Raw genomic sequence first — 25,328 nt, forward strand, 5'->3', positions numbered from 1 at the left:
ACTGGACTGAAATGTTGTATTTATCAAGCTACATTTTTTTAGCTTCATGATCCAGCCTTACCTTCAATCAAATGTGTAAAATCAAAGCATCAGATTTGAGAACGAAGAAACAAGAGGAAAAAAACCTAGTTAGCAAAGACTCAAAGGTTTCTCAAAGTTTAGTTTATGAGAAGCCCCAGGTAAAAGGATGTTGAGTTCCTGCAGTCGAGAAGGGCCATCAATGGCTCAGAGCTAAAGAGAAATCACATCTTTACGAAACCAATTAGTCACACTGTGGCACTCTGAAATTAAAGTGGCCCGGGAAAAAAAAAGAGAGCAGACTATCAGACAGTGTCTTGTGACAGACACTATATGCCAGCAACCACCGTCCCAGCGAGAAATGAAAGGATTGGAATGCTTCAAAGTCTGGCTGAAAAATGGTCTAGCTGAGGTTGTCCTGCGTGTTGGGACACAGTCGGTGCTCCAGCAGATGCCACATGTGACACCCTCTCACATTTCATGATCATATGGGTGGCCTCATTGACTGCATTGATTCTGAAGGATTATCCTGGCTGGGGCCATTACGCCGAAACATAGGCCGGCTCCTTCCAGTCTGTTGCAGCGCTGGATAATCCTGGCTTCTTCATCAGTAATATCATTAGAGCATCATCTCTGCATGTTATTTCTGGGTTATTACCTGCAGGGGAGCAAGTACTATGGCTAACGCTGAGCATCTTTCACGCTCCCTGCTGGGACACGCAGCCGTGTTGACAAATAAAAGCTGGGAAAAAAACAGAGAGCGTGCTTTGAGCCGCACCAACATTTAAAGCTCACTGAAATGGGGATGTGTCGGATTCGGAGTGACATTTGCAGGAATATTCCTAACGTGACAATGCTAAAAACAAACCAAGCACCCGTCACAGCCCTTTAAAGCTCTGCAAAGCAAAGCGAGATTATCATCTTTGTTTGTAATTAGCCAATTACTGCCTTGGCTTTAAATGACTATACTGTTCAAAAATAGAAGATCAGTGGCTTTTTATGCAGAAATAGAGCAATGACGAGCTGGTGCTTTATGTTAATCAAGGGGCTCCTAATGCAGTCATTAGCATGCGCGGCGGCAGACGCGGCGAACCTTAATTCTTTTTCACCACTTTCTCCTGGGCTGGCTTGGATGACATCTCTGCGTTTCTCACTTGATAAGTCGCTAAGGCAGTCATGGAGGAGAAGCACATTTCCTTCACGCACAGCAACTTCAGATGCCAGCTCCGCCATTTCAACAAGCACCTGACAAATTGATGTTGAGGATGAAAAAAAAAGGGCATCGACTGTGCTAAAAGTGGCAGCTGGGTTAACAGTTCAGAGGTCACAGTGTCACTATACTGGCTTTTATTTTCTGTATAACTAAACTCAGGGGAATCAGGGAGAAGTTGCTGCAGGATGTTTACCAAGTGAAAGATCCGCTGTTATTCAGTAAGTCTGCTGCCAGTGGAAAATCCTTTTTTCCCTCCAAAACTCATGTATGCAAACTTACTGTATCATGCTGGTACCACTGCAAGAGCAAAATAATATTTAAACCTGTCCCTGTGCAACAATTACCCGGCTTCATGGCTAAATCGCTTTGAAAGGCAGAGGCAAACACTGGGAATGATATTCTAACTTTTGAAAAAGATCTTATCCAACACTGGCTAATCACACTACTAAGAACGCTGAGCCTCTGAAGCCTGCACTGTGTACACACACACACACACACACACACACACACACACACACACACACACACACACACACGCATACATGCACACACACACGCACACACACACACACACACATGCACACACACATGCACACACGCACGCACACACATACATACATACACACGAGTCAAAAAGAAAGCTGGAAGAGATGAATCTATAAAATCACAGAAAAAGAAGATGGTACTAGTGGGGTGGAGAGAATTTTGAGATCTGGCCTTGACTACTCTTTCTTTCTTTTTCAGCTGGTTCCATACTCCAGTGTCAGCTTCTCTGGGGCTCATGTTTTACTATTTAGACTCAGGTTTGTCAGAGTACTAAATTGGGGCTGGCTCTTTACTTTCTTAGTGTATCAAATCACCTCATTCCATTTTTTTGACGATAAAACTTGACTGAAAAAAAATAAGGTGAGCCAGTGAGCTGAAGTTAGCCACAGCTCAGTGTACGGCCCCCAAAGCCTGACAAAGATCATGCAACATATGGATACACTTTTAAGTAATACTGCTTTTTCTTATTTTTGTCTGTTTATATTGTCTGGTCAATTTGTTGTTGATACATCCGTTCATTATCTATACCGCTTCTCCGGATCTGGGTCGCAGAGGGAGGGCTTGTCAATGGGTGAGAAGCAGGGGAAACCCTTGACAGGTGGCGAGTCAATCATTGCAGTAAAAAACAACCAGACACACCCACACTGACATCTAGTCAATTTAGAGTCACCATTTAACCTAACAAGCATGTTGTGGGACAGTGGGAGGAAGCTGGAGTACCTGCAAGGAACTCATGCATGCACATGGAGAACATGCAAACTCCATATAGAGGCCCCAGCTGGGATTCAAACCCTTCTCGCTATGAGGCAACAGCGCTAACCACTGCACCACCATGCAGCCTGTTCTTGATGATTCAGTACCAAAACACTTTCATGAACAGAATCCTTGCCTTAAAAAAACATGCAAGCTCGTAGCAGCTCGACTCACAGAACCTCCTGGTGGTCTGTGGCCTCTGAAGACCATCAGTGAAGCATTCATTTGATCATAAAACCGCTTTATCCAATCATTTGACTGTCAACTCCTGCCAACAACCTGGTGAACGATGAAAGTTGTACGTCATTTCAGTACGTCATTTCAGAATATTTGAAGTTTACAGCTCGCCAACCTGTCGCTTTGGCATCGCTCTGTAATCAATGATGCAGCAAAAAACGCAAGTGAGTCAGATCACCAGGTCCTCCCCAGGTTATAAAGATTCAACCTCTGGTGGCCACAAGGGTCAGTACTCGTCATCATTCTGGAAGTTGTGGAGATATTTTAGTGAACTAAGTGTTGTGCCGACCAATCATGGGCCTTTACGCATCAAGAAGTTAACTGAAAGACAAGCGGCAACCTCCGGTCTTAAAATACGAAGCGCATGCAGAAGTGCGAAAAACTGCAGTTCATCAGGAGTTCGCTAGAGGCTGGCTGCAGAAACATAGGAAACCACATAGACACCCATTCAAAAGAGACAATCTTTACAGCAATAATAAACATGTTTACAGCTTGGAACAAAAAAACGGTTTGGCTCTGAATAGCTCATTTCTCTATTGACACACACTGTATTGGGGGGGGGGGGGGGGGGGGTTGCCTAAATAAGGACATGGCTGACTTGACTGACAGGTGGGCACCCTGTAGCTGTTGGCGAAGAGGCTCAAAGCCCACCTCTTTACCTCACACTAGCTTGGACGAAGTTACGTTGTATTGAGCGTTTATAATATTACACCTGCCGACGATTGGCTTCAAAATAGTGCTTCAGGAACAGATGGGTGATGTCACGGATACTACGTCCATTTTTTATACAGTCTACAGTGAAAGATCAAAAATGGAAATGATGATGGATTAAATTAAACAAAATCTATTTAAGGTCTATCATGAGCATGCCTGTTACACATGCTCAGACTGGATTTCAAACAGTGCTAAATGTTGGAAACAGTCCCAGTTGGCCGCTTTGTAAACGTACAGTAATGAATTCAGATTGCAGAGAATCCTACTTTCCCAGAATGTACTTTAGATGTGTTGTTTTGGAACCATTGTAGTGTATTTAACTCCGACATCCCATGAATGATTTCCCAGCTCACATGTCAGTCTGATCCGCCTCAATTAGAGGGCTTGTAACCATTGAGTCATTCATCAACATCGTCCCCTATCAGATGCTAGGGGTGAACGTTTGCTCGCTCACTGGCAGTGATGATATTCTGATACTCTATCAGATCCCTGGCCAACAGTGTGGCAGCGCAGGTGGTGCTGCTGCTCTGGTGATGAGCCCATCTGAATAGAAACTGTCACACGAAAGAGAGGAATTGTCTTGTGTCTGTATCAATAAGAGGATCATGCACTCCTCGGAGATTAAGTGACTGAGGAGGAAGGAGGAGGCTATTTTATGCACGCCACAAGGTGTCTTGTTTGTGATCAGCTCATATTATGTGTGCTGTTCACATGTTTTCAGACAGGCAGAGGTCTTAGGACTCCTCTCTGAGCAGCAGCAGCAGGGCCTGTGCAAATGTAGTGGAAAGATAAAAATGACTGAGAATGCAGTACTTTCCTCAGGCTCAGAGGGCGTGAGTAATACCCCAGTTATAATTTAGAGCAGAGAATCGCATGCTGACAAAAGCAGCATATGTTGTGTGAGTCAGTTCTGCGCTAAAGCTGAGAAAGGGGGAGAAAAAAAGTTCCAGTCCCTACCTTCCAGCTCTCTCACACCTTATTCCCCATCTGGCCTTTCTACATCAACCCCGCTCTGTTTCTCCCCCCTCCCCCCGGTGAGTGTTTCTACAGTGAAAAAAGGGCAGTTATACCTTCCTTCCGATGGCACCATTTGGTTTATTGGGCGGAGGTGGCTCAAAGATCCTTTGCTGTTGCTGTGGAGGCAGCGTGGAGTACAGAGGGATGATTTTTATATCACCGACATCATGACCCAGGTCGTCGATCTCCCTCTTGATTCTCTTACAAGCTTCGTCGATTTCCTGAAACACAGAAAGAGCGTCAATGAATCCAGGTGCTGCATGCAAAAAACTAAATCAAACAGGTCCTGAAGAACACCTGGGCAGACAATGGCAGTGAATCTGGATGATAGTGGGAGTGGAGGTGGAGGTGGAGGCAACGGGAGGTGGCCGGGGAAAACCATGGTTCCCTGCTACAGTACATTTGTTCTCTAACTATCACTCCATCTGACGGAGGAAATTAAACCTGGACTGCAGTATGCTTTGCTGAGCTCCCCGTGGCTCTGTTGTCAAATGCAGCAATCATGGAAAACATGGACACACGCACACACATACATAGAGAGAAACAGGCACACACATACACACAGAGCCAGACAGACTCAAACAGGGTTCATTATTCCACAGTGCAGTATTGTAGAGGGGGAATGTGAGATGAGACTGCAGCGCTGATGCATAACCAGCGGCAAATCATGGCAGATCAGTTTAGTGAAGCTGAACGTTCTAGAGCCGCTGGGCTGGCAGACAGACTGAGGACCTGAGCAGCGCCAGGAATAAGAAAGCATGATAGTGAGCATGGTGCTATGGCCTATTCTCTTAAGGCTTATTGAAATATCCTGATAATGCACTAAATACGCCTTCATATTCCACAGCCACCACAGAGTTTCACTCATGAACAGAGAACTTGTTTTAGTCTCCCCTGCCCTTTACCAGCACGTTTAATGACACCAGACTTGGAGGTTCTTTGTAGTCCCCTGTATGACTTTTCTCCCTTTTTGACTCCTGCTGATTGGAACTATTGTCTTTGTTTTGCTAACAACAATCATTTAATCCTCATAAAGCTGCAGTTACTAAGTGTGTCATATTACAGCCTATGCTGTTGCACCACCTGCAGGCCCATGGGAGCAATGCAGCAGGTTTTCATAAAGAGGAGACACAATGCAATAATAACTACGATCACACAAATTATTAAACTGCTGCTTATTGCATTGAACTTCACAATGGGCTCCGTCAGAGCTCCATGTGCATGCTTATTAATTAGTAAGCCAACAAAACAACCTTTTGAAATATCATAGACTGTTTTGTTTCCTATTCTGGAAGCATTCTGTGTCGAAATAATTCAAGCTTGAGTGAAAGTGACTTAATCCAAAGACAGGAACACTTGCCTCGACATGAGAAAGCACCGGGGTGACATTTCCTGTTTTCCTTCTGGACCGCGAGTGTGTTATTAGCCCTGTTTGTCCCCCTCGTTCATCGCATTAAGTCAAACCCTGCTGATGGCCATGTGCCTCTTAATCAACACACTGACAAGTGGAAAACGGTAAATCTGAATGGATTGGTAAAATTAGCTGGGGTATTAATAGCCTATCAAGCCTCTGGATGCAGCAGCTGCCATGGAGAGAAAAAAAAAGGCGACCTCTTTGCCAAAGCGCTGGAAGCAAGCTGGCTGTCTGTCCCTTAGGGACATCAAGACAGAGTGTGCATGTGTGTGAGTGTGGTTGTGTGTGTCTGCATGTGTGGCTGTGTGTGAGCAAACATACAGGGGCAGTTGGCCAGTGTAGGGAACCTGTCCACCAGCTCTCCCTGCGACCCCAGCAGCAACAATCTACAGCCAAGCTAATAACCGACACATTTAGGCACTCCTCTTGACTAGCAAACAAGCCCCCTGCCAATCCCCGTGTTTTGATGTTAGCAGCTGAGGGGGAAGCTTAAATATTAGGACTTATCTTTGCTCAACAGCTGTGATAAGTTTCGACTTTCTTGTTTGGAGTTGGTGCTTCAGCTCTATTTGTTTGTGGAAGCGAAATATCTCACAGGAAAGAAAAAAAACTAAGAGGGAGGAGAAAGGGTCATGTGCGTTTTGCTTTGGTCTGATATAAATTAGAAAAAGTCAGAGCCACAGCTCGGCCATGGATCTGCCTCCCGATCATTAGTCTACATCAAAGTTGCTGGGAGACTGAAGAGGTTAAGAAGCGCTGGAGGGATGCGCTGCAGCACCCTTTGAACACCCATCTCTGCCAGACCTACCACACATTAACTTCTTTAACCCAATTAGGAGGGGGCGATAATTAACTCACCGTGGGAGTGCTCTGGGTAATGCCTTAGCTTGACACGGTGCAAGGGGGTGGAATATAAATCAACAAATTACATCTAAGTGCAGAAAAAAATCCAAACACGTGGCCTGTAAATATCTTACACTTTCATACACATTCAAAACAGCTGAGATCAGTGTCTCTGGCCATCGGAGCAGCTGGGATCCGGCTAAATCTAAAATCAATCGGCAGCCCTCGTTGGAGCCCACTTCAAACACCGTGCCCTCCGATGACTTTATCCCCTTTGTAACAAGCCACATATTGATCCTGCTTTGGCAAATGAAAACTGACGTAGGTGTTCTAACACAGTCGAGCTGCTGTTGAGTGACAAATAATTACAGCTAATAAACAACAAGGACACATCAGTGCTTCCCAAGATTCCTGGTGTAGATGAAAAATTGGTTTTCTGCCACTTAAGTGTAAAATATCAAAGTCTGACCTGTTATTGAAACTAACATAGCCTCTTGTGTTGTGTTTACAGCGGTTCTATTCACCAGTTCAACCACAGGTGATCACATGGTCTCCAACAATATTTTTTTTTTTTGTGCTGGGAGAAAAATAAGGCACTCTTTGCTCTGACAGGCCTCACCCGTCCAACGATGAGGACATTGAAACATTTGTTGCAGCTTTTCTGGCTTTTCTATGTGTGTGTGTGTGTGCGCGTGTTTGTGTGCGTGTGTGTGTGTGTGCGTGTGTGTGTGTGTGTGCGCGTGCGTGGGCGTGCGTGTGGGCGTGCGTGTGTGTCCACCCTACTGTGACCAAATTCATCATTTCGGGCATGAACCCTGCCCTCCATTACACATCAGTGGACAACATTTGCAGGGAGGGAAAAAAAATAATAAATGACTTAATTTCAGAGATTCGTGGGGAGGGCAGAATCTGGGTCACTCCTCATGTTTTTTTTTCCCCCTACGTTGTGCAACTCCTGGTGGTTCCCAGAAAGCCAGACTCACGCATTAACATCTAACATCTGAGGATTAATCATTTTCTGTGCAGAGTGCATCTGTGTGTCTCTGCTCATGACACTGTATGTGGGTTACTAATCTACGTAATAAGATTGATACGCGTGATCCTAACCATGGATATGTTGGACAGCACTGCAGGAATTTATGCATCTGGAAAAATAATTCAGTTTGTACCTTGAGCTGAAGTGTTTAGTGGACTGACCAAAAGAGGATGTATCAAAAACTTCTCTGTTTCTCAAGCCTTAACATGTTTTGTTGCTGCTTTTATAACGGTGAAGTTACTAGACTGATGTTTTTGGATACGCAATTTGCAAACTTACTCATGAGCTTTTTACAGTAATGTGCAATCTTTGACATTTTATAGCTGGCTCATTGCAGTCCTTTTCTAAAGAGGCCTGATTTTAAAATAATAATCTAAAAAATGAAAACTAAAGTCACTCAGTGCATCTTTTTAATCCGAACAGTTTTGTTTTTATCGCAATAAAAAATACAACTATCTTTTAATTTAGCTCCTCACAAACATAATCACCTTACAATCTTGAATATATTATATAAGTCTCATCAGTATATAACCAAGCGGCAACCTCTGGTCTCAAAATATGAAGCTCATGCGGAAGTGTTATCAACTGCAGTTCATCGAGCATCCACTTGAGGCTGGCTGCAGAAACAACGGAAACCACATACACCCAGTAAAAAAAGACGATCTTTACAGCAATAATAAACATGTTTACAACCTGGTTAAAAAAATGGCTTCAGTCTATGAAGCTCATTTCTCTATCGGCACACACTGTACAGGGGGTTATTTTTTTCAGAAGATATTAAGATTATGAGTTTTGCCCAAATAAGGACATGACTGACTTGACTCCCGGACAGGAACACATAGCTGTTGGCTAGGAGTCTCAAACCACGCCTCTTTACCTCACACTAAGTTTGGTTGTATTCAGGATTACCATTATGGCTCCAGCCGACGATTGGCTTCAAAACAGTGCTCAGGAACAGATGGGTGACATCACGGATACTATGTCCATTATTCATACAGTCTATATATATATAACATACAGTCTGTTCTTGGGGTCTCTCATGTCCACAATGTGTAGTTCAATTGCAGCTGTGTAGCTCTTTCTAGTACCATCTGTTTTTGCAGAGTTGACAATCCAGTAACTGGTTTAGTCCTTAAGCTCATCTCACTGCTACTCTGATAGTTGTGAGATACTAACCCACTGCCCGTGCGGTGTCACCAACCCACTTCTGCTTATCATAAATTGAAGAGTCCTAGCAATCAAACCAGCACAATGAATAACAGTATATGACTGTTTTCTTTTGCTACACATCCCAGCATGCTTCGCACTTGCTCCATGAAGCGCCATCTTCAGTGTTAAATACTGTAACACAATAAAATGTATTTCTCTGCATTTCAAACTGGTAGATTAGTCGCACATACAGGAGTATGTAGAAGTCCACCTTTTAGATAAAAAAGGTGTCTTAAACACTGAATTTTACAACAACTGATGATCTAAAAAAAAATGTTTATCTATTACAAACTTAAGACCAGGTTGTTGAAAAGAAAATGTTACTGCTTTAAATGGTTAATGTAAAATGGTAAAAATTGAGAAACGCTTGTATCTTGTGGTTAGATGCTACATAGAAAGCAGAAACTCTTTGGGAAAAACAGAAAAAGCAGAAAAGTAAAATGTGTTTCATCTCAGTTATAAATTGTTTTTTTTGTTGTTGTTTTTTTAATGCAGCGTTTAACATACAATTTTTTAAACTTTTCTCCCTTATTAAAAGGTCAACAGACCTGTTCATAGACTGATGGTCCTCTCATAATGACACTGTTTATTAAGTAGTTTAGTTTGTAATATTTATTTAATATAATTATATTTAGTTAGCACTATTTCTGCTCCTTTTGTGAGTTATTTTTGAGGCCATTTGATGGGAACATAACTTTGGGAGCAGAGAGTGACGAGGACTCTAGTTTCTGTATATGGGTCGCATTCTTCAACCACTGGGCTAAACCAGCCCCCTAAGTGCTGCTACCTTCGAGTTCCATGCTGCTGGGAGCCATAAAAAATTAGCTTTCTCTAAAACTGAGGGAAAACCGAACATTAGTTTGTTTCACAGGCCGTGTGATGGTCCTCCCAGTAAAGTGGGGGCCTGCTCCTCCCATTTTGCCTCTCTTACTGCTCCTGTGTTTGCATTCCTACAGGTTGCTGGTGGGCAGAGTTTCACCACACCTGAGAGTGCCTGGTCTTCCTCCCAGGTGTATATAATCTGAGCAGGCAACCCTCTATCTCTCTCATCATTCTCATCCCGGAGCTCCATGCAGCAGCACGTTTGTTTTAGTTTGCTCCAGCCATGGTTGTAATTTATTTTTATCATCCAACATGCTCCACTCATCCTTCCACTCATCCAACACCTGACACACCGACGCACTGATTTACTAACGCACACACCTCATTATCTCTGTTGTTTCTTCTGTTAGACTCTAAACTTTCAGCAGGCATCAGAATCTTCTGGAATTTCTGCTTCATCATTTGAGTCTACAGTAGAAATGTCTCTTCCGTCACATTCTGCTGATAAGTTTTAAGATACTGCTAACAACGTTAAAGGGATAGTTCAGATATTTTTGAGTAGGGTTGTACACAGTGCTTATCAACAGTAAGTTTATTACTCACAGGGGATTCCGGTCAGCTGGGACCCTGTGTCAAGAAACCGAGGCAAGAACCAGCGAGGGAGGTAGGCTATTAGCTGTTTCAGGCGGGACCATTTGTATCACGTAATGTAGCTGATTTACGTCAGGCTAAGTGTACTCTATATTTAGACTTCTTCTTTCCTTTGCTGTCAGAAAGCCACTTTGGTTTAGCTCTACTGTCAGACACGTGTGCAGCACAGGGATCACTGATGTACATCTCAACCTGACTCCTGCCCTGTACATTGATAATGATATTGTAAATTAGTCTGATATCAGTTTGAGATCATTTAAAGTGTCACATGTTCTCCGCCTGCTCTCTCAATAACGGAGCCACGCTTACCGGCATCCCCTGTGGGTAATAGACTTACCACTAATAAGTACCCTGTGCAACCCCACATCAAAAACACTGAACTATCCCTTTAATGAGGAGCAAGCTGAAGGATAAACTGCAGCTGCAAGCAAGCGCTACAGTTAGCTGAACTTAGCTGTGCAGGGCTGCAGCAACATCGCCAGCTGAAGCCGTTATTTGGTTTGATTTTCAAATATAGATTTTTCTTCATAAATGCAAATCTGTTTGATTGTAATAATTGCAGTGTCAGATTAACGTTTTTGAAAGGCCAGATTTGATAAAAAGTAACCAATAATGGGAATAACGGGGCTGCATGGTGGTGCAGTGGGTAGCGCTGTTGCCTCACAGCGAGAAGGTTCCTGGTTTGAGTCCCCGATCAGGCAGGTGCCTTTCTGTGTGGAGTTTGCATGTTCTCCTTGTGCATTCGTTGGTTCTCTCTAGGTACTCCAGCTTCCTCTCACAGTACAAAAACATGCTTACCAGGTTAATTGGTTACACAAAATTGCCCGTAGTATGTGCATGAATGGTCGTCTGTCTTTTCATGTTTGCCCTGTGATAGGTTGGCGGCCTAGGTTGGTGACCCCAAACAGGATAAGCGGTCAAGATAATGGATGGATGGATGGAAGGATGGATGAATGGATATAACCACAATGCCCCGTCCTGCGTGTATCTGATGAAATTGCTCAAAGATAAAATAACTTTATAAAAACCTTTCAACACGGAGTAGTTCTAACTAGTGATGAGCTCAGATATTAATCATGTTACCTCTTGTCCAGTGAGGAAGAGCAGAACGTCTCCTTTATCCACCTCACACATGTGGAGCTGGACCACAGTCCGGATGGCCGCCTCCAGGTAGTCGCGCTCTGGTTCTGGGGTGTAGAAAATCTCCACGGGGTGCGTGCGTCCAGGGATAGTCAGCAGCGGGCAGTTGTCAAAGTACACCTGGAACTTCCCAGCATCTAGTGTGGCGCTCATGACGATGACCTGGAGAGAGAGAGGGGGGTGCAGGAATTTGAAAGAAATGTCTGCGAGGGACGATGTATTCATAAAAGAGGTGAAAAGAGAGATAAAACCAGAAGGGGAGACAGCAGAGTGTACATGACAGTGGTGATTAAAGAAGTGAGCACCCAGGCGGAGGATGAGTTAACATTTTATATTGGTTGATGATAATTGGGGATAAGGACATATACTAAGTACATAAGGGTGCAGCTACATAGAAAATAGATGGAGGGTGCAAAAAGCTATCCAAAGAACGGATGATGCTTCTAATCAGAATTTACAATAACGACGCTGGAACTAACCCAAGATGGCATTTACAGTGTAAAAGTTGGCATTGGACTCCGAGTCACTGACCTACACGCAGCTATGACAGTCCTTGTTCCTGATGTTTGGTACACAATGTTCTCTCTGGAGCCATTAGATGTAGCGCATTAGGATTCTGATGGGAAACGCGTCTCCCATTTTCCATCTCAAACATTTTCAGGGGCCAGTGTCTCGGCATTTCCCTTTACGCTCTGCGAGACATCATAATTGCTCTTAATCAAGGCAAATTAAACTTTCCAATTTGGAAGGGGATAGGGATGAAGGAGATAGAGGGGTGTGGGTGGATGATCATTCCCAATAACCTAGACCTCATTTAACAGTCGGCGAACAACAATCTAACCTTTGATTCCACGCTGACAAACAACTAATCATTATCCATCTGCTTTATGAGAAATATGTCTGGCACACTCTGCCTATAAAATTTCTGCTTGCCTGTACACTACCATCAACACCTACTGGTTGCTGCCCCCCCCCCACGCCTTAAAAAGAGGCTGACTCTGGGAACAATCTCCCCTAGTGCTTCAGCGCAGAGACAACGTGCATTTCTGAGATCAACAGCAGCAATTTCTCCACCCTGAACAGATCCACAGCTGTCAAACATGGGGACACTGTCAGGAAGAATGTGACAAAGTGAAGCAGTGGCAGAGGAGGGACATTAACACAGGCTGTCACTGAATTCATCCTCCAGGGAACGAAATATTTAAGGCTTTAACAGAGTTTTATAAGTATTAAGTGGGACATGTTTGTGCAAACAAATCACACTACTGTCAGAAGTTCTTTTAACAAGAAATGTTGAGATAAGACAAAATGAATGTGAGGTTAATTTCTGGAATGAGTAGTAAATGTAGATGCTAGCTAAATGTTCACATTAGTGTTCATCTCTGTTTGCAGATTCTACATAAAGATGAAGAATCTGTAAGCAGTGGTCTAGATTTTTAGCATGGAAGGAGCTCTGAATCCGGTTAATAGTACATTTGCAGTCCCAGTAGCTTTGACCAATTGTGAATTAGCAGGCTTTGGTGTACGCAGGAAGTACAGCTCATATGGAGAGCAAAAATCTGTGGTAATATATCCCAGGTACCATTGGTGGTAATCTGACGACGATTTATTTATCTCTATAAAAATCTGAATGCAAATTTCACTCACAGATCTGCTTGATGCTGTGTTGTGAAAGCCAATCAGAATTGAGCCCCCCCCCAATTCCCCACAAAAGCTTTCTAAAAGCTTTTTCTCTCCTCTGAGGGACAGCCCTAACAAAGCTTTCATTTTTACTACCTGCATCATGATGTTGTTTATTCAGAAAACTTAAGACAAGTTAATTGAAAGTAAATCATAACATGTCTTTGTTTACTTTGTGCAGCTAAAGTAAACAAGAGTGGAGCCTCTGTCAGGGTTCCCACTCTTTTCCAGAGATCATTTTCCAGGACCTTTCCAGGACATTTCCAGTGATGATCAAGCTGGTATGACAGTCTAAATCTCTAATTCTGTTTGCTTGAGTTTGGTTCTGGTTCTGTTTGCTCCAGTTTGGTTCTGGTTCTGTTTGCTCCAGTTTGGTTCTGGTTCTGTTTGCTTGAGTTTGGTTCTGGTTCTGTTTGCTCCAGTTTGGTTCTGGTTCGGTTTCGGTTCTGGTACGGTTCTGGTACGGTTCTAGTAGGGTCCTGGTTCGGTTCTAGTAGGGTCCTGGTTCGGTTCTGTTCGGGTTCGGTTCTGTTCGGGTTCGGTTCTGGTTCGGTTCTGGTATGGTTCTGGTTAGGTTCTGGTTCGGTTCTAGTAGGGTCCTGGTTCGGTTCTGTTCGGGTTCGGTTTTGATAAGCCTCTTATACGGTTCTGGTTCGGTTCGGTTCTGGTACGGTTCTGGTACAGCCCTGGTTCGGTTCTGTTCAGGTTCGGTTCTGGTTCTGTTCGGGTTCGGCTCTGGTTCGGTTCTGGTAGGGTTCTGGTAGGGTTCTGGTAAGGTTCTGGTAAGGTTCTGGTACGGTTCTGGTTCGGTTCAGTTCGGTTCTGGTTCAGTTCTTGTATGGTTCTGGTTCGGTTCTGGTTCAGGTCTGATTCGGTTCTGGTTGGGTTTGCTTGAGTTTGGTTCTGGTTCTGTTTGCTTAAGTTAAGTTCTGATTCTAACCCTAACCCTAATCCTAACCCTAACCCTAATCCTAACCCTAACCCTAATCACAACCCTAACCCTAACCCTAATCACAACTCTAACCCTAACCCTAATTACAACCCTTACCCTATCCCTAATCATAACCCTAACCCTAATCACAACCCTAACCCTAACCCTAATCTCAGCCCTAACCCTAACCCTAATCACAACCCTAACCCTAACCCTAATCACAACCCTAATCACAACCCTAACCCTAATCACAACTCTAACCCTAACCCTAACCCTAATCACAACTCTAACCCTAACCCTAATTACAACCCTAACCCTATCCCTAATCATAACCCTAACCCTAACCCTAATTACAACCCTAACCCTTTCCCTAATCACAACCCTAACCCTAATCACAACCCTAACCCTAACCCTAATCTCAGCCCTAACCCTAACCCTAATCACAACCCTAACCCTAACCCTAATCACAACCCTAACCACAACCCTAACCCTAACCCTAATCACAACCCTAACCCTAACCCAAATCACAACCCTAACCCTAACCCTTATCACAACCCTAACCCTAACCCAAATCACAACCCTAACCCTAACCCTAATCACAACCCTAACCCTAACCCTAATCACAACCCTAACCCTAACCCTAATCACAACCCTAAGCACAACCCTAACCCTAATCAAAACCCTAATCACAACCCTAACCCTAACCCTAATCACAACCCTAATCCTAATCACAAGCCTAACCCTAACCCTTTATCACAACCCTCACCCTAATCACAACCCTTATCACAACCCTAACCCTAATCACAAAACTAACCCTAAGCACAACCCTAACCCTAACCCTAATCACAACCCTAACCCTAACCCTAATCACAACTCTAACCCTAACCCTAACCCTAATCCTAACCCTAACCCTAATTACAACCCTAACCCTAATTACAACCCTAACCCTATCCCTAATCACAACCCTAACCCTAATTACAACCCTAACCCTATCCCTAATCACAACTCTAACCCTAACCCTAATTACAACCCTAACCCTATCCCTAATCACAACCCTAACCCTAATCACAACCCTAACCCTAATCTCAGCCCTAAGCCTAACCCTAATTACAACCCTAACCCTATCCCTAATCACAACCCTAACCCTAATCACAACCCTAACCCTAATCTCAGCCCTAACCCTAACCCTTATCACAACCCTAACCCTAACCCTAATCACAACCCTAACCCTAACCCTAATCACAACCCTAACCCTAATCACAACCCTAATCACAACCCTAACCCTAACCCTTATCACAACCCTAACCCTAACCCTAATCACAACCCTAACCCTAACCCTTATCACAAACCTAATCACAACCCTAACCCTAATCACAACCCTAACCCTAACCCTAATCACAACCCTAACCCTAGGATCAGGGTGAGAATGGTTTTGTAACAGAATAAATGCAAAAAATTTGTCAATTATAAGGCTTATGGGAAAATATATGGCTACAAAAGATCCTAAATTAAGAGCCGTTCGGGAGTCGAAAGAGCCGGCTCTTCTTTGGGGGCCGAGTCAAAAGAGCTGGCTCTCTGAAAAGAGCCGAACTTCCTATCACTAAAGCACATGCTTACTACCATTTGCACTCTTAGTTGCCCTTGGAACTATTTGTATTGTAAAACGTATCAATGTAAATACTTCAGACCTGTACCATAGTGATAAACAGATAACACTTCAATTTGAATCAAGTAAATACCACTTGTATAATACTTTAAAACAGAGGGTCATTTCATTCCTTGTAGACTCAACATGACAGCATTTATACTTTTCAAGTAATTGATCTTAAACGCTTTCAGAAAATTAACAGTAACAAGACTCACATATCCCTTCGAGCCACCAAATGGTATCATAACAATGGTGTATATGCTGTTTTGTAATGACACAGCACAGTTTTATAATTTATTAGAAAGTTATTCAAATCATTTCATGGACCCCCACGCTATGGTTCACGGACCCCCAGGGGTCCCAAGACCCCACTTTGAGCACAACTGAGCTAGAGTACGGTAATTGAGGTCTCAGCCTGCAGAGAAAGTTGTGAGGCACAGACCCTCAAGCTCTCTGCCCGACTCCGCTGGTCACACTATAACTTAAATATAAGACTCTTTGAATCAAAAGAGCACTCTACAAGGTTAATGTACCATAAAACATAAACAATATACCCCTGTTTTCTGTGAATGCATGATTATGAAGTGAAGGAGAAAAGATGTGAAAAAAGTTGCGCAGTGTCGCTGTCTTTTCCAGCACAGCGTGCACTCAACTTTCAATGAATGGGGATGTGTTTTGTTAATAGGGTCAGGTCACACGCAGCTATGTTGGAATAATTTTCCAGGACTATCTGTGATTTTCCAGGACATTTTACTTTTTCTCCCATTTTCCAGGTGTTTTCCAGTACTGGAAAACTGGTCAACTGTTTTCCAGGTTTTCCAGGACGCGTGGGAACCCTGCTCTGTGCAGCTTACTGTTTACAGTGAAACTGAGACTTACCAGAAATGGATTAACAAACTCTTCTGGGGGATGCTATGAACTAGAAAATTATGGTGTTTATTTTACTGATATCTCTGTTATGTCTCTTATTTTGCTTCCCTTTTAACATTTACATGAACATAAATCATGTTGAACATAATTTCACTGATGAAATAATATCAGGTTAAGTGGGATATATTCCAGTATAACCGTAAACAATGCAGCTAGTGAAAAGGAAGTCTTGGCTGGAAGTTGTTCCATCGCTAGCTACTGGCTCCACATGTCTAAACTGCATTTAGATTAATAAATGGCAGGATGGTGATATCGAATCCTGAAACTGAGGCTGTAAAAAAATTTATGCTTTTACCTTTAGATCAGGCCTCTGGCGGACCACCTCCTTGAGGACCCCCATGAGGATATCTGTAGCTAATGTGCGTTCATGCGCCTCGTCCAGAATGACGACACCATAGCGTTCTAGTAGAGGATCATTCATAGCCTCCCGGAGCAACATGCCATCTGTCATGTACCTGTGGGACAAGATTTTCTCAATTAATATGGCATTATCTGGACACTGCAGCTCAGAAAATAAGAGTTCAATTAAAGAATTACATCACATTCGACTAGACTAGACTAGACTGAACTCACCCAAAATTGGGTATAACTGCAGATTCCAGTTCAGCTAACAGGCTTCAACTATAATCGACTTTTTCCAACACAGCTACAAGTCTGTCGTTGCTAGTTTTTCCAAAAGTAAAGAGGAACAATTTTAAAATGCCGTCTTACTTGAGTGCCGTCTTTGCGGAGCTGCAGTCCTCAAATCTGATGGAGTAGCCCACCTCTTGACCCAGCATGACATCCATCTCATCAGCCACCCTCTGGGCGACGCTCATTGCCGCCACTCTCCTGGGCTGGGTGCAGGCCACTGCTCTCTTCGGCCCCGGCATTGATCGCACCATGTCCACGCACCACTGAGGAATCTAGAGGACAGCAGGTGAGTCATGTTAGGCTTGAAGACATGAGAGGAATTCAAAGCGTGATCAAGAAATCTTGATTTGTATTTAGAGAGTATAACTACAGTTGGCTATTTCCTTCAGAGAATTTCTCTGTGCACATACCTTTCAACAGTTTTACCAACACTACGCTCTTGCTTAGAGATTTAAGCACAGCACTTTGCTCAAAGCGGCCCTAACATAGAGAGTGTTACTTCCACGCCATTGAGCTTGAGGTTTGGATGACTGCCATTTGGAGATGATTCAAATTTTACCAGTCTTTGAAATGTCAGCCAATCAGAGGAACAAATAAATGCAGATGACAGGTTTGGAGGAGGTAATCATTCGAAAGTTAGTATTAAAATCTGTTTGTGGTAAATACAGGACCTGACCCCAATCACAGGGACGTGTTCGTAGGAATACTGATGGATTCAAGTATTACAATGTGTACATATGACTGTCATTTAAAGGGCATTTGTGTTTAGTCTAGGTGAATGTATGTTTGTACTCTTGTTTATTACAGAACAGTTTTTTCCTTCATAGAGGAATCATTGTCATTGAAAGAAGAGAATCTAGATGCTACGGCTGAGGATCGGGCTACATTAAGGATGAAAAATAAAGAGATTTTAAGAATAAAGTCTTAATTTTATAAAAAAGACAGTCATGACAGAATAAAGTCATACATTCACCAGAATAAACTTTTTCATTTATTAACCCTCACCCTAATTTCCCCCTGATATTCTCCTTCAAAATGATATTTAGGCTAACCACAAACTAAAATTATGACTTGCCTCGGAAATGAACAACTGTATTCTCTGGAATGTATGACATTATTCTCATAATTTTACAACTTATTCTTGATATCTAAAATTTTTCTTCGACTCATCCCTAATACTCTGTCATACGACTCTAATAACATTCATATAAATAAAACCTCCAAACTTTAAAAAATGATTTTACTTTGCTGAACTCGATTCTCTTTCTCTGTGATCTCATTCTCTCTTGAATTCTAAGAATACAGTTATTTTGAACTAGAATGCTAGTATATTTCCAATAGCAACAATCACCAATGATTATCCTTAGAAGACGCCAACTATAGCCTCTGCCTCCTGTACATGTACAAAACTATTCTGCATGTACATGTACAGTTGATGTGACACATTCTTTAAAGTCTTTACAGCTGAGAGAGTCATGACTGTGTAGAATTTGTTTGTTTTCTAGCATCTTTTTTGCATTACATTAAACACAACAATTAAATAGAAATAATAAGAAAGGAGAAAAATGTAGCTGAACTTGAATAAACATTTTATTCTCTAAATGTAGACAGAATAATATTTTGCGCTGTAAAATAATGGCCCCTGGGATTTCTGTCCAGTTCCTCGTGTGTCTCACACAACCGCCGGCAAGAGAGCTTTCTGTTTATGCCCCTAAGCTTTGGAACTGTCTGCCTCTGGACATTAAAACGGCGAGCTCTCTGAGTGTTCTTCAAAGTAAACTTAAGAATTACCTTTTTAATCTAGCTTTTAATCCAAAGTAGTTTATTTTTAGCCCTGGACTGCATTATCATTATTTTTTTTATTATTATTTGAATCATTATTATTTGAATCATTGCTTTAACATATATTTATCTTCTTTAATTATTTATTCATCTACTTATTTCTGGTATTCATCTGATCTTGTTAACACAACCTTATTTTTAAATTTTATTTCCACTATTACTTATTTTATTAATTTTACTGTATGGATTTTATTTCATTTTGATGTATTTTACTAATAATCATGCCTTTTATAATTTTACCATTGCTGTTGTTTTCTGTCTCTTTTATTCTGGGCTGCATGTTTTTATGTATGAAGGGTGCTATAGAAAAAAAGTTGAGTTGAGTCATCTGTTTTTATTAAAATATAAAAAATATGAGGTAAATATTAGGCTTAAAAAAGTAAAACAATGTAAGTTATAATTCCATTATTAATAAACACTATCAATATGATTAATTCATTTGTGAAAAAGAAAGTACATTGAGTTATGCTACAGATTTCAGAACTTTAATGATGTTTATGTCAGATGAAATATCAAACTACATTATTCTAGACATCATCACAGAATTCATATTAAACCAGTGACTTTTTAGATTTGATATGCTGTCATTTAAGATGAACAACCTGTTATCATTTAGAAAAGACAATACTGACACTGGCCTCGTGAACGCAGATATCAGATGCTGATTATTCCTAAATGCCATTAATCGATTCAATGAATGGCTCTATCTCTAATTATCAATGCAGAAAGTTCAGTCTAGAGTCCACCTCTTAACACAAGTGTTGGAAGATAGTTTATATTCCTCTTAGGAGGCTCAGCCAGCGATTTACTATTTCCTTCTCTTTTGTGAATTTTGAAAGGCAGTAGATTTAGCACCTTTAAAAATGTTGAAATAAATGTAACCTGTTCATAATGTGAATCAGCTCCACATAGAAACTCTTTTACCTGAGTGTTTTCTTCATCACAACCTTCTTTTAATAATACTAATAATCACTGATTCTATTCATTGACACTTTTTGACATATTTCAGTTAAACTATGCTGTCAAAAATGTAAAGTGGGTAAACTGCTGCTGTAGTGCATCTTCATGTTCTTATAGTGCAAAAACATTCAGTTTTTTACCTGTGTCGTCTTTCCAGAGCCCGTCTCTCCCACCAGCACAAAAGACTGGTTCCGTACCAGGATGTCAGTGAAGCTGTCTCTGTACTCCCAGACGGGCAGCTGCAGCCTCTTCTTCAGGATTTCATGGTAGCGCTGCGTGTGGGGCAGGTTGGTGAATGGGTTGATCTGCTGCTGGATGGGGCTCTGTTTAAGGACGCCTCCAGCACTTGTAGCTGGGTTGTTTGTTGGCGCACCGAATGACTTTGCGTATCTGTCCCTGTCATAGTCCCTGTCCCTGAACCGTTGATTGCGGTCTCTGTCCCTGTCGAGGTCTCGTCTGAAAGAGAAATATGCATCAAGTCAAGATTGCAAGAGGCATTGCTTCAGAAAACACAGAACAACAAAATTCTCTGAAAATATAACAAAGTGAACGCACACTTTCATTCAGTATTGCTTAAAGGACTGTCTAAGCATGTTTAGGAAGCAAAGGTTACATATAGACTAATCATATAAAATCCATGTCAAACAACTTGACTCCTCTGTTGCAGAAATATGTATTAAAAGGCTTCTGATCAGAAACACTGTACATCTAATTGTTGAAAAGTTGGGTACAACTTAAAGGTATCCTGGGCAGGGTAATTCATGTCAAAGTACAGCAGTGAAGCTACATGCTTAGGTCAGATGTGTAGTTGGTGGTCATTGTAGTTCTATGGTTGCAGTAAGTTGTGGATGTGTCCCATTGAGACAGAATTAAAAAACATCAAGAGGAAAAAAATTCTGCTTGAGTGATTTAATGTGAATATATTCTGGGAATGCAAGTCTACTCATTCCTGGCATATTCCATGTTGAAAAGCTACAAAGTTTTAACTTGATCATCAAGTTTATGTGTGGAATGCAACAAAAGTGACTGAATTTGGGAACATTAGCCAACAGCTTGTCTGAAAGTATTCAGCTCCTCCACCATGCATGTCCTTGAAGGTGGGGAAGCTGCAGTGTGCATGTTAGATAATGCCCGGCTCTGCTCTGTAGCTTTCACAATATTATAGCTGAACTTTTCATTCAGCTAATGCATGCCATACTATTCATCCCTGAGGTAGAATCAAATATCTCTCATCTCTCTAGTAAGGTTAAAGTGACGTTGAATCCAGTACAATGTCCCTGAGCAATGAGCATCCTATATGTGACATTCAGCTGTCAAGGGGCATGTTCCAACCTTAAATATGGTCCTCAAACCTCTACTGGACATATAAGTCCTACAGAACCACAAGAAGGTTCTGTGTTCTGCTATGTAGCACAGTCATAGGGAACTGATGAAAGAGTATACCTAAAAGTGACATCTAATGGGAAATCTCATGAAGGCGAGAAGCTGCACTGAAAAAAAATGCCCCTCAAAAAACAAGAAAAAAAAACTTATTTCAAGGTACTTTTCCCTTGAAATAAGCAAAAAAAAAATCTGCCATCAGAACAAGTGAAAATTTGCTTGGTAAGATTTCTTAAAATAAGATAAAATTTAGAAAACTGTGATCTTAAAATTAGCAGGGAAAACTTATTTTAAGCAATATTTGACCAGTATTTTAAAGCATAGTGTCTCAGAATAAGCCAGGAATGCTAACAATTAGCATTTTTTTACTCAAAAAAATATTTTTGCACTAATTTAATAATAATAATTCAATGTCAACTTCTTCATTTGAGCTATATTCACCTTAATTTGAGTTGTATTATAGTGGCACTTCTCTAGGTTTAAGACCATCTTGTACTTGAAATAAGATTCCAAAGTTTAATTTGAGCATTTTTAAATATAATGTCTTCTCATAGTTAACTGGATATACTAATATTCAGTCATGTTGGTTTTTAGGATAAGCCAGATAAGCTCAGAGTTAGGTGTTTCATTGTGTGCATGTAGTTTGTGGAAGTATATTTTCATCTGACTTAGAAGAAACAGTGCCTGAAAACTGTAACCCACCCTTGAAAAACAACAACTTTTCTTTCGTTCTTTTATCAATGGAGCTTTTTTCTGATAGATTATCCAATAAAATACATTAACTTAAATCAAGTTAAGGGTTTGTCTTAAATTAAGATTATTTGACGTCTCACAAATAAGATCTCAGCTTGAAAAATGTATGAAATGTAAAATAAACCCTGTTTCTTCTAAATTACAACTCAAAACAAGATAATTTCAAGATGGTTTGACTTAACCCTCCTGTTTTGTTTCTGGTCAAATCGACCCTTTTTAAAGTCTTTGTTAGTCAATATATGCCTTCCAAACCCGCTAAATGCAGCATAAAAATCTGGGCAGCATGTGACAGTAGAGGTGCCCTGTTCATTTATCAACTTCACTTCATAAAAATAAAAGTATTCAAAATTTAAAATTTAAAATACACAAATCTATGTCGTGTAAAACTATTGTATTTATATTTAGGTCTTACCAATGTACATTAGAAATAGTTTTAACATGGATTTTAATGAAAAACGAGTGAGTTACCCTCATTGAACCATGATCGTGAGAATTAAAGAACACAAATGGACCAAATCTTGATTTAAATGGTTAGTAATGGAGTTAAAAACTAGATTGAAAAAAATGTGTATTGGGATTTTTTGGGGTTCTGACTCTTTTGGATAATTGAATATGCCCCAGGTCAAATTGACCCAGAAACATTATGGCTGTTCTAGAGAAACTAACATAACAGGAGGGTTAACAAGATATTTAAGATGCATTGTCTTAAAACAAGTCCCTCTATCTTGCTCAAATGTTACTTCTTAAGTAAATGTATCTTAAATCAAGTGGGATAAGACATTTTGACTAGAAATGATACAATGTCACTTGGTAAGATTTTGAGTTTCTGCAGTGTGGCTAAGTGATGTTTCCCTCATGGTTTGGCTTCATAGCTCTTTATACAAAATTTTAAGGAACAAATACCATACTAGCCAAGACTTTAGCACAACAAGTCTACTTTGTGTCATGATGGACTTTTGTTATGATCTGACAGAAAAATAATTGGTTAGCATGTTTGTTAGCCACGTGAAGCCCAGAGTCTGCTGGCTCTTGTCCCTCAGCTAAGTCAGCTAGCTGGATGTCTACTGCACTGCACAAGCTTTTAAAAGCAATTACCGCTTATTGGTTAAACCATCATTTCAGTGATCCGTTTGCCATCCATGCCACTTCTAACCCCTTGCTAAATATGCTAAGAGTTCATAGCATTAGCGAGAAGGGCTAGTTAGCACCAGGACAACAACAGATCAGCTTGCAGCAAGCAGAACCACTGCACAGGGGTGATGCTTCCACAGCATGCGGATTAAAGGGTCTCTTTACATTAGAACAAAAACACAGCACCCGAATCTAAATTAGGTCGCTTTGGCATCTAGCTCGTGGTAAAGGTTTGCTGTAGAGTCTCCCTAAGCCGTGAGAAGAATGGCTCTTCTTACCTCATAATTATTCCTTGAAGAAATGATTTAAAAGCTGCGTTTTTTTTTATGTGAGACCCAGGGAGCACTTTGCAGACACAAGGTTCCCACGTTACTGAGTATTCCACATGATGCTGCTGAATGAAAACCTATCACTGCTCCAGCAGAATGAATGAGGGGGAGGATGCAAGGGGTGTGTGCAGCAGCCTCTCTCAGGAGGGTCGAGATGATGATGTACCGCAAAACAACACCGCACGCACGCACGCACGCATTCAATCCGCACACATCATAGACTGTGGCACACACACGCACAACTGATGTCACGCCCCTTTCAGTTCAAATGTGCATGCTTACAGCAGGACAGATGGATGGGTGGTCCAGCTCAAAAAAAAAAAAAAAAAAAGGCAGGGGCGTGTCAAGACTATTTCACTGTGGTGGCCCAACTTGGGCAGTGACTCTTGCAGGGGTGGCAGTAAGTATATGCACTTGCAAATACGCACACACACGCACACACACACATTTTTTTCTAACGCAGCAATTTCAAAGATATTGAGATTACCAGTCTTTCAATCAGAGGCACAGTTGACTTGATTGACAGGCAGCAACACTGTAGCTGTTGGCTAGGATCACAGTCTATGGCTAGGAGGCTCAAAGCCCGCCTCTTTACGTCACACTTGCTCGACAGCAGCAATATGGCTCCCTCCGAAGATTGGCCTCGAAACAGCGCTCAGAAACAGATGGGTGACGTCACGGATACTACATCCATATATTTTATACAGTCTATGGATTATCACAATCAAGACTGGTTGGTTATTTTACACTGAGTTTTAGTGCCTGTGTTTGGGTCGGATTTGTCCAAAGAAAGCCAAGTCAATATTCGTTACTCACTCACAGAGGGGGTTGTCTTTAGGACTCTGATTGATAGTTAAGTTTAGAAGTGAGAAGTAAGTTTGCAAGCAAGTTTATTTTATTTTGGATAATTTTTTTGTACAATTTTGTCTTAAATGGATAGGAAAGCAAAAGAGAGACATGAAATGTGGGGAGCAGAGAGTAGGGGAGGAAATGCAGTAAATGGTCGAGGCTGGAATTGAACCTGTGATCACTGCGATGAGGGCTATAGCCTCTGTTTATGGGGAGTGCGCTTAGACTGCTAGGTCAATGGTGCCCCATTCCTTTAGGTTTTTAAAATAATCTTTGGTCACATGATGCAATGCAAGAACAACTGAAAACACAAGAAAAACTGAAAAATGCTGGAGTATGCATGCCAGAACGTAATTGGCGGTATTTGTAATGAAACATCGAAGAACACCAAGTGTCTGCACATAGAGCTGTACTTCAACAGAGCGGCGAGTACAAACAAACAAAAAGACTTATTCAAACACTCGCTCAAAAAACGTTAACTTTGTCTGTAGTAAATAAACTCAGTAAAGTCAGTAACACAAACACAGTTGAGTATTCCGACATTGTTGTGACTGTCCTTCTACTCCCACATGGCCTTACATGGAGCCAAAAAAGAAGATGTTTGTCTAAGTCACAATTGAAAGTAAACTCCTGCCCACCATCTCTCAAA

General features: G+C 41.5%; 1 protein-coding gene across 1 annotated transcript in view; it reads right to left on the reverse strand.

Moving 5' to 3' along the window:
• The window catches only part of dhx15 (DEAH (Asp-Glu-Ala-His) box helicase 15), a 41,783-nt gene extending 17,851 nt beyond the window's left edge, over positions 1 to 23,932 (reverse strand). The window contains exons 1-6 of the mRNA XM_034677052.1: positions 23,780 to 23,932; positions 20,378 to 20,693; positions 17,514 to 17,707; positions 17,098 to 17,257; positions 11,557 to 11,775; positions 4,552 to 4,719 (exon numbers count right to left, since the gene is read on the reverse strand). Coding sequence (XP_034532943.1) covers positions 4,552 to 4,719; positions 11,557 to 11,775; positions 17,098 to 17,257; positions 17,514 to 17,707; positions 20,378 to 20,693; positions 23,780 to 23,784 — 1,062 coding nt within the window. The 5' untranslated portion in view covers positions 23,785 to 23,932. The remainder of the gene's footprint in view (positions 1 to 4,551; positions 4,720 to 11,556; positions 11,776 to 17,097; positions 17,258 to 17,513; positions 17,708 to 20,377; positions 20,694 to 23,779) is intronic.
• Positions 23,933 to 25,328: the final 1,396 nt, after the last annotated feature.

The sequence above is a fragment of the Notolabrus celidotus genome, chromosome 23, assembly GCF_009762535.1.
Source record: "Notolabrus celidotus isolate fNotCel1 chromosome 23, fNotCel1.pri, whole genome shotgun sequence".
Lineage (NCBI taxonomy): Eukaryota > Metazoa > Chordata > Actinopteri > Labriformes > Labridae > Notolabrus > Notolabrus celidotus.